At 39.3% G+C, this 9,932-nt stretch overlaps 1 protein-coding gene across 2 annotated transcripts; it reads left to right on the top strand.

The window, feature by feature from the left end:
* The first annotated feature begins 344 nt into the window (after positions 1-344).
* rft1 (RFT1 homolog) lies at positions 345-9,486 on the top strand. Of its 2 annotated transcripts, none has more exons than XM_028969699.1 (13): positions 345-547; positions 623-708; positions 898-1,017; positions 1,241-1,430; positions 1,514-1,615; positions 4,535-4,669; positions 4,785-4,863; positions 6,176-6,226; positions 6,337-6,467; positions 6,547-6,691; positions 6,792-6,897; positions 7,000-7,249; positions 9,108-9,486. In XM_028969699.1, exons 1-13 carry the CDS (start codon positions 485-487, stop codon positions 9,270-9,272), a joined length of 1,623 nt encoding a protein of 540 aa, XP_028825532.1. In that variant the 5' UTR covers positions 345-484; the 3' UTR covers positions 9,273-9,486. The 2 variants fall into 2 exon arrangements, with proteins under 2 accessions (XP_028825532.1, XP_028825533.1); XM_028969700.1 differs by having other exon boundaries at positions 354-458.
* The last annotated feature ends 446 nt before the right edge of the window (positions 9,487-9,932 follow it).

The raw sequence follows: 9,932 nt of genomic DNA, 5'->3' as shown, positions 1-9,932 counted from the left end.
ATGTTTTTAGCTACTTTTTTTTCTTGGCCTTACTCTTCTTTTATTTCAATTTATTTTTGCCACTGAGGAAAGCACAGTCCCACACATTGCTACCTGGGTGCCAAGGGTGAGCAGAGGACACATTTCACATCGTTGTGTGCACCGGTGCGCTGTGCTATATATCACTTCACTATGCATGGCACAAGTAAAAGTATGTGAGGAAAAAGTAGTGTATGTGCAAACCTTTCTTAAAATATGGCCTAGTGTTGAATTCAGCTTTACTTGTTCTGCAGCTATTTATCTTATTGCGCTCCAATACTAAAGGTGGCGCTACCGCATCTGCAACCACTGTGTTTTACCACATACCCCGAAGAAGTGTACGTGTCCATGGAAGCGACGTGGTTCTTTTGCGTGAACGATTGCTGTTGATTATGATGGGTCCACATTAGTCTCGGCTTGGCAGCAATGTGCCTGGGAAGGTAATTATAGGGTTTTGAAGTCCGTGATGGCTTCAGAGGACGTGCTCCGGAGTGCGTCAGCGTTGGCGTCTTATAATGTCCTGCTGCAGGTGCGTCCTGCTGCCTGTTGTTTATCGTTGTGAATGGTACTGCCGATTTGTTCATGTGTCTCTGATTTCATTTAGGGCCTTTTTCGCGTGCTGACGTTCTTCCTGAACGCGTTCACGCTGCGTTTCGTGTCCAAGGACCTTATTGGTGTGGTGAATGTCAGGTGAGCGCTACAGGCGTGTCTTAAACATTGTAACAGAAGTAGATTAAATAGCATTGAAACCGTGAACCCTGAAGTAACAATGCAAGAGAGTAGAGTCATGAGTAAACCTGCCATGTAAGTTGTGTTTCGGTGTGTGAAAGCACATTCCTTGTAACCTGATTGTGTAATGTATGTGTAACCTTCACGCAGGCTTATGCTGCTCTACACCACACTGGTGTTCTTATCCAGAGAGGCCTTCAGAAGGGCATGTCTTAGTGCTGGAGGGACGGAACAAGTCTGGAGACAGAACATCAACCTGCTGTGGCTCACGTGAGAGGATGCAGGACTGACTTTGATGCTCACTGAAGCCTAATCTGAGACTAAACTTTTTTTTTTATTATTCAATATTTTTTTCTGTCTTAGCTAAATGAAGGAAAAAAGACCCAAATCTTTAACTCGTTATCTTGTTCTGAAATTTAATTGAGCATACCTAAAATCAGTTTGAGGCAGCTTGTCTTTTCTATTTGTGTGTAATGTTTTCTCTTTCTCTCAGGTTTCCGTTGGGATGTGCATGGGGGTTGGTGTTGGTGTGGGTGTGGGTGAGTGTGCTCACATCTCCAGATCCCCATGTAGTCCCAGGCTACCTGCCAGCGGTTGGGCTGTTCTGCTGGGCAGCACTTCAGGAGTTACTGGCTGAGCCATTCTGGGTCCTTGCACATGCACACCTTCTCATACAATTCAAGGTGGAAATCATATGTATCTTTAGAATTGCTGTTGTTTTATTATGTTAATGTAATTAGGATTAAATGAATTATTCTGCTTTCAGGTTGTGGCAGAGAGTTTGGCAATGGTTGCAAAGTGCTTGGTTACCATGGTGTTGGTCATATCTTTCCCTGAATTTGGTCTCTACATTTTTGGCATTGCTCAGGTATGTATACATAAGAATTCTTATAATGATTATAGGGTTAATGTTGAATTAACACTATGTTAAAACTGTTGGGACATTGTCAAGTTTACCTCTTTTTAAGTACACTTAGTCATTTGGGACTAGCTTTTGCACTCCTTTCTTTTGGTTGCCATTGTCTGAGTCTCCTTTTCATGATTTGACAGATCTGGGATTTAATTTATTAAACTCTGTGTAGAACTCATACTGAAAGTGTTCGTGTGATCAAAAGACAAAAATGGCATAAGCAAAGAAAATGTCAGATTTATGAAAACATTATGTGCTTTATAAATCGCACTCTACCTGGGATTCCTCATACATGGATTTGCTGCATATTCTGCCCTCTAAATGCCCCCTTCATCCAAACATGGTAAATGCAAATCACCTCACGAATTTTTAAGCCTCTGCTGCAGACCTGAAAAAAAGGGAAAAGTAAGAAATTTTTTTTTTTATGAAACTGAAATTGATGTGCTTTTGGGTGAAGTGGAAAGCCGACAAACAAAAAGAAAGGGTGTGAGTGGCAACAAGTAACGAATGCTGTGAATGAAGTGGGTGCAGCAAACATGATGGTGCCTGAAATGGGGAAAAAAAAAAAAACAGGTCAGATTTGAGGTTGATCATACAAAAAGAATTGCAGAGCATCAAAAGAGCGTGTCTGCTACCGGAGGTGGAGAGGGCACATCAATTTTGCTTCGATACTGGGAAACCAGTGTGTGTAGGGTGGTGACTGAGAAAGAGGGAGACGGAAAAATCGCTATAATGATACTCTGAAAGTTGAGTCATGGCAACTGGACTTTCTTTCTTTAAGGTAGAGACGTTTCATTCTGCATCCACAGAACTTTGTCATTCTGAGGGAAGTTAGCTTGTGCCCACAAATGTATTTATTTATTTATCCTCCAGGTTGGTTTAATCTCAATCCCGCCTTGAATAGGCTCATTAAGTGGAACAAAGGCAGGGAGAGGGGGTGGGTAGATGTGACAGCCCCTTCCTGGCAGCTCTTCCTACCCACATTAAGCGGGTTGTTAAATGTGGCCAACCTGGTGAGTGTGTGAATTGGGCCTGATTTTTCTGGGGATGGAAGAAAGGGCAGCAAAAAGTTTGTTGATTGAGATTTTTTCATAAATTTCTTTGACAAAAACTCTACCCAGAACTTTCTGGAGATGTCAAAGACATTCAAAGGTTGTGGGTTCGAGTCCCACCAGAGTCACTTTAATGACTGCAGTGGTGGCCTAGCGGTTAAGGAAGCAGCCCCGTAATCAGAAGATTGCCGAATCCAAACCGGCAATCTTTTGCCACTGAGCAAAGCACCATCCTCACACACTGCTCCCCGGGCACCTGTCATGGCTGCCCACTGCTCACTCAGGGTGATGGGATAAACGCAGAGGACACATTTCATTGTGTGTGCTGTGCAGCGCTGCAGTGTTTCAGTTACTTCACTTTCACTTAAAATTTTACTTCAGTAAAAGCCTTCCATTTAAATTTCTACTCGAGTAAAGTACAAAAGTATTTGCCTTCAAATGTACTTTAGTATCAAAAGTAAAATAGTGTTTTTGTTGTGTCTAATGTCTAGCTTTAATTTAAATACATTCACTTTAGGTCAACGCAATTAGTCATTTCTGATATTTTTTTTTAATGGTCCTGATTCTAATTGAATGACATCAAATTATTATATATTATTATATATATATTAAACTCTTGACTATTTTTATGTGGACTGCAAAGAGGGAATTTCATCGTAATTTCTTTGAATCCTTGAATTTAATTACTCTGCCACTGATAACTATTCATATCATATATGTACATTTAGGACATTTATCACATGCCCTTTTCCCAGAAAAATTTCAATTGGTTGTGACATGGACAGTCACCATATAGACACAGTGTCTTGCTCAGGGACTGTGACCTCAGACTACCTTTATATTTTTGGCACAAAATAAGAAAATTGTAAGACTAAATACTAGTACCGAGTGTGAGTTACAGAGTTCTCGTTGATATTGAGAACTGATCCAGGTCTGCAACAATGAATCCATTAAATCGATAAAAATCAATAACTAAAAGAGTTGGCAATGAATTTCATAATCAATTTGTTGTTGCACGACGTGCAGACATTTGATCATTAAAAAAAAAAAATGTGCACTTTAGTTGAGTGCGGAGCGCAGGGAACACACACTGTCGATCTCATGCCCTGATGCTAGCAGATTTTGGCTTCACAGACATAGGCCATAATTTGCCTGCATTTTAACCCGTGGGTTTATGCTAAAAACATGCGTTTTTATGAATGTGCATGTGTATGTTTTTTTGTTTGTTTGTTTTAGTCCATTTTAACTTGATTTTATTATTCTTCTAAAAGCTCAAGGAGCAAGATGTTTGTGCACTTAGTTCTGTTTTTGAATAAAGGGTTGGAAATTAATGCTTTTCTTGTTTTCTTTGAAAAAAATAAATCGACAGATTAGTTTATTATTAAAATAATTGCCAGTAGCAGACAATGGACATATTGTGTATACAGTAGATGAAAAATAAAATATCACCTAAATCTATTTGACCTGTTAAAGCGGCACACACAAAATATGTGCTTCGTGTCGCAAAATGAAAAAGGATGCCTTTTTCCATGAGAGCGTACCAGAAAATAATTGAGAAGGACTCCTGTAACGTAAAAATGTTGAAAAAGTGAAGAGCTGTGTAAGCATGGCTTGGGCAATTTTCCTCCCTGGAAGCAAAACGCTAATATAGCTCACATAAAGAGGCACTTTTTATGCTTCCAGAAACGTAAAAATAATAATGATGATAATTGCAACTGTAAGTATTTGTGACTGCGATATTTTATTTCTTTTAAGAAAATCTTCTGTGTGCTCCAATATTCTGCTGTCTTGATTCCTTTGTCATTGTGTGTGTGTATGTTTGTAGTGTGTTTATTCAGGCTTCCTGCTGCTCGCTTATATTTTTTACTTCCTGTGGTTTCTGGGGTCAGAGGAGGCAGAAAAGAAGTCTTTTCCTCTGCAGACCTTAAGCGAACTACTACCAGGCCGAGTGCATGGAAAGGTACCAATCACAGTCCCCACTTCTTTACTACGTCACTACCAGTCACTCTCTTGCAGTGCAGTGATTTCATTACTGGTGACTAAATGTGTGGGTGTTTTTCCTGATCCATACACAGCCAATGATATACTGGAAGCAAGCAAAGTTGACCTGGAGTTTTTTTAAGCAGTCATTCCTCAAGCAAATCCTCACTGAAGGTATGACTCATTTGAACCATAAATAAAATATAAATACTTTTTACACACACATGTGTATTTGGGGTGGTGCAGCGGTGAAGGAAGTGGCCCCGTAATCAGAAGGTTGCTGTTTCGAATCCTGAACCACCAAGGTGCCACAGGTACCACTGAGCAAAGCACCGTCTCCACATACTGTCATGACTGCCCACTGCTCACACAGGGTGATGGGTTAAATGCAGAGGACAAATTTCACTGTGTGCACCGTGTGCTGGGCTGCTGTGTATCACAAGTGACAATCACTTCACTTTATCACACCATACACAGCTACACTTTGCATACATATTAACTCATGCAATATAATACTTAGACACCCAAAGACAAACTGTGTGCAAACATACACACACAAACATACAAGTTTAGACTCTGGAATTCAGGCCCTGTCCACACGTATGCTTTTCTCTAAAATGGGTTTTTGGTCTCTAAAAATCTTGTCCACAAAGGAGCATTATCTGAAATGTGGTCATCCACATGGAGACGCAGAGAAAGTCCCAAATGCTGTTTGGGCCCGGAACCTGTTTTAGAAAATGCTTCCCCTGAAACACTGTTTTTCTCTACACTAAAGTCCACAGGGAAATATTCTTGTGGATGGGGCCGCATACTGTTTTTAGTGATACTGGCCAGGAGTCTCAGATTATTGTTAATATGCAAGACTGCTGTTTGATTAATACATACAGTGTATTATTTTTAAATGTAGTTCTGAATGTTGTACATTTTAGTATCCTTACAATATTACAACTGCATGTTTGACTGCAACATTGGCAATGGATTAGTACATACATTTCTTTTTAGCAACTTTCAGTCACAAAACATAACATTAAAATGTGTAGTATAAACAGAATACAGAATGTAAAAGCAAATTTCTAAAATACAAAAGGAAAACATTGTGTTCTAAATAAACGCTGTACCTATATATACAGTACACCTACATATACAATGTTATTGCACATTTGTAAAGATGTCACTGTATGAATTTTAAAAACATACTGAATAAAAACAGGCCTGAATTTTTAAAGTGTAATTTCAGCATTTAACGTGCAATATTCAGCCATTTAAATTCACCAAAAAGACATAAATACAATTATTACATAATACAAACTTAATTATTCAGTCTATAAAATGTCGGTAATTCAAGCTGCATTTATTCGGTGTGTAAATCAACCTGACACCTGGGGACCTACAGGAAGAGAAGTCGAGTGCAGAGCTGATCCCCACTGGTGGAAATTCACACAATTTTTCTATTGTACTGACCCAATACTTTTTTTTTTTTTTTTAGGAGAACGTTATGTGATGACTTTTTTAAATGTTCTCAACTTTGCAGACCAGGGTGAGTGTGAATTCCATGGATAGGATCCATGTATGGACATACATTTTATTTTGGTTTGTTCATCTTTGTTGATCTGATATTATTGAACATTTGTTGATCTGTTGCTGCAGGTGTGTACGATATTGTTAATAATCTGGGTTCCATGGTGGCTCGTTTTCTGTTCCACCCCATTGAAGAAAGTTTCTATGTTTTCTTTGCAAAAATACTGAACAGGGAGCAGGACATCCGCAAGCAGAAACATGTGAGCATTTATTCAGTTTTGGGGACCTTAAGGGAATCAGTTGAGGCATAGCTGAAATTGTTTCATGGTTTGCCTGCAGGCAAAGGTTGCTTTGGCAGCAGAGGTATTGAAATACCTGCTGAAACTGGTTCTTGTGATTGGTCTCATCATCACAGTGTTTGGATACTCCTTCTCCCATCTTGCACTCCATATATACGGAGGAGAGTCACTGACCACTGGAACAGGTGTGTCTGAGTGTGTGTGTGTGTGTGTGTGTGTGTGTGTGTGCGCGTGTGCGCATGCTGATTCTTGAGGACTACCTAATTTATGTGTGCTTGTGCATAGGTCCCTCACTTTTGCGCTGCTACAGTGGATATGTTCTTCTCTTGGCTGTGAATGGTGTTACAGAGTGTTTTACCTTTGCTGCTATGAGCAAGGAGGAAGTGGATCAGTAAGAGACACTCAAAACTGTTCCCCACAACACATTGCAAATCTGTGTTACTTTGTGCACATTGTGTTTTATATCTGTAAAATGGATCCTTTGTTTTGGCAGGTACAACTTTGTGATGCTGGGCTTGTCTGCCTCCTTCTTGCTGCTCTCTTACTGGCTAACAGGGCTGTTTGGAGGCATTGGCTTTATTCTGGCAAACTGCTGTAACATGGCCCTGCGAATTTTGCACAGTCTCATTTACATTCGACGATACTTCCTTCCCACTGACCACTTCCCACTGGAAGGATTCCGCCTCCATCCTGCCTTTCTAATCAGCTTGGTTATAAGCTCAGCCTTGACTGTACTTTCAGAGGTAAAAACCAGATCCAGCTGAACAGATACATTTCTATGATACAGAAATAAAAAAAGGAATTTTTCCAGGAGGTAGTGATTGGTGTGTTTACGATAGCCTATCAACACACTCTTGAAAAAAAAAATTCAATTGTAATACTGTTTACATGAGCAGAATGGTATAAATTAGTATGAAATTAATATTCAGTTATCAGGGAGCAATTAGAACTCCATGTGTATAAAACAGTAATCACCCACTAATTTTAAATGGAGGGAATTTGGTTGGAAGAACTTAATTTCATTTTTTCATTACACCTCACATAAAAGTAAACTGTTGGGATTACTGCAATAGTGCTGGAGACAATGTGCTCTTATGAGACCTTGCACAAGATCACTTTTTTATATTCTTTGATGACAAAAAGAATTTTGAGCTGCTTCACAACCCATTTGTCATTTAAAGATAGTCTTTGGCACGGTGACCAAAGCACTGCATTATGGGATTTGTAGTTTGTGTGCTATCAGCGCTTCATGTCACTAGGCCATAATAATAGATCAAGTATAAAGTTATCTCATGGGATGTGGCACCGGCAAGTTTGACACCCCTACTCTAGACTCCTTGCACTATTTGATAAACGCTGCACTACAGCCTTATTTCAAAATTGATTAAATGCAAGTATTCTACACACAACACTGCATAATGACAACCTGAAAAAAGTTTACTTTTGGCAAATTTTGCTCTCGATCTTAGTTTTTTCAAACTACAGGCCCACGTGTATTTAGATTTAACAGCTGCATTTGATAGAATGGATATTGCCATTTTATTCTCTCATTTGGAGCAGTGGGTGCATTTCAGGGGCATAGCACTGGGGTCGGTCGTTCTGCCAAATAGGACCTGAACTTTTTGTTTTTGGTCCGCCTCAAGAAAACAGGCACAGTCTCTTTTCAGCTATTACTTAAATGTCTTGATCTAAAAGCCTGGCTCTTAACTTCTTAAAATTATAATGTAACCAGTATTTTTGGGGGTCAAACTAGACGCTGAACTCAAGCTTCATAGTCAAATAAAAGCAGTCGTTAAATCAAGTTTCCTCCAACTGAGGCAGCTGACTGAAATAAAACCTATTCTCTCCAGGCAGCATTTTGAGACTCTAATACACGACGTAGTACCACTCAGCTGGATTACTTAAATTCACTTTATTTTTTGGGTCAGTGCTTCTTCAAGGCCTCCATGGCTTTCCTTAGTCCTATCTCTCTGAGCTGCTCCATCCTTATACACCCTCTCGACCCCTAATATCAGCCAATCAGCTGCTCCTGAGTGTACCCAGGACTAAGCGCAAATTTAGAGGATATCATGCTTTTTCTGTAGTAGCTCCCAAACTTTGGAACAATCTGCCTCTAGAGATTTTACAGGCCTCTTCTTAGTCCCGTTTGAAAACTCATCTTTTCACCCTGGCTTTTGTCACCTTATGAGATGTTTCGATTTTAGCTTTTTACATTTATTTTAGTCACTTTAGTCACTTTATACTGTTTTATGTTTTTATTTATTTCAATTATCATGTAATTAATTTTGTTTTATGTTGTACTAGTTCTTTTTATTTATTGTCCTAACCTATTCACTGTACAGCACTTTGGTCCTGTGTTGGTTGCTTTATAAATAAAGTTTGATTGGATTGGTGGTAGCGCTGTTCAGGGTGTTAGCTGGGTGTTTTTTTTTTTTTTTTTCCTTCTTTTGTCTTCCAGAACTGTTCAATTAATAGTGATTTTTTTAAAAAATCATTCAGAGAATGATAGAGACAAAATGGAAATATGATTTACTCACACATTTCTTTCAGGATGCATGTGCTCTGTGCTGCTCATTTGTTTTTTTTCTCTTCCTGTTGCAGAGGACATTCTGTTGTGATGGAGGTTGGCAGCTAAGACTGGTTCATGCTGGTGTGGGTGGGATCTGTTTTCTTGCTGTGGTTGCTACAGTATTCACCAAAGAAACTCAACTTGTTGCATTCATCAAGTCTCAGCTGCTTCCTCAATATAGCAGAAAAAAAAATTGAGTCCCCGTCACCATGAAAGAACACAGCAATAGGCTGACATCTGCAGGGGCTTGTTGACTGAAGAAGGCCTTTTATGTTGTAAAGACTGCTGGTTACAGAATGACCAAAACAGAGCTCAGCAGATTGCATTGGATGATGTTTTATATGCTTCATGTGTCTTTATTTGCATTTAATTTAATTTGATTAAAACCCCAGTCTCTCATTTGTAAGCCATGATGGTCGGTGGATCTTATTTTTTGTGGCTAATAATGTGGCCCCTTATGATGTCCTTTCCTCCCATTTCACATGAAACACTGCAGCACAGCACACGGTGCACACAATGAAATTTGTCAGATGACACAAACAATACTATGAAAGAATATTGTATCAAACTCACGGCACATGGGCCACATCCAGTCAGATCATTTTAAATAGATTTTTAAACACAAAGTCATCAAATTGCCATGCGAACTCACGTATGTGAAGCACGAAGAGGACGATCTCCAACAGCTGTAATGTAGGTAGACCTTATACAGTACTTAGCATGTTGATTCTGCATTTCTGTAATATTTAAAAGTTTGCGGTGTGCATGTCACAAAGATTTGTGACAGATTAAATTTGTACTATGTAACGACCACATAGGACCGATAATGAGCTTATAGAAACGTAACGAGTCCCATA

Source organism: Denticeps clupeoides, chromosome 2 (genome assembly GCF_900700375.1).
Source record: "Denticeps clupeoides chromosome 2, fDenClu1.1, whole genome shotgun sequence".
Lineage (NCBI taxonomy): Eukaryota > Metazoa > Chordata > Actinopteri > Clupeiformes > Denticipitidae > Denticeps > Denticeps clupeoides.
Note: the sequence above shows the minus strand (reverse complement) of the source record. Positions and strands in the feature narration are given on the sequence as shown.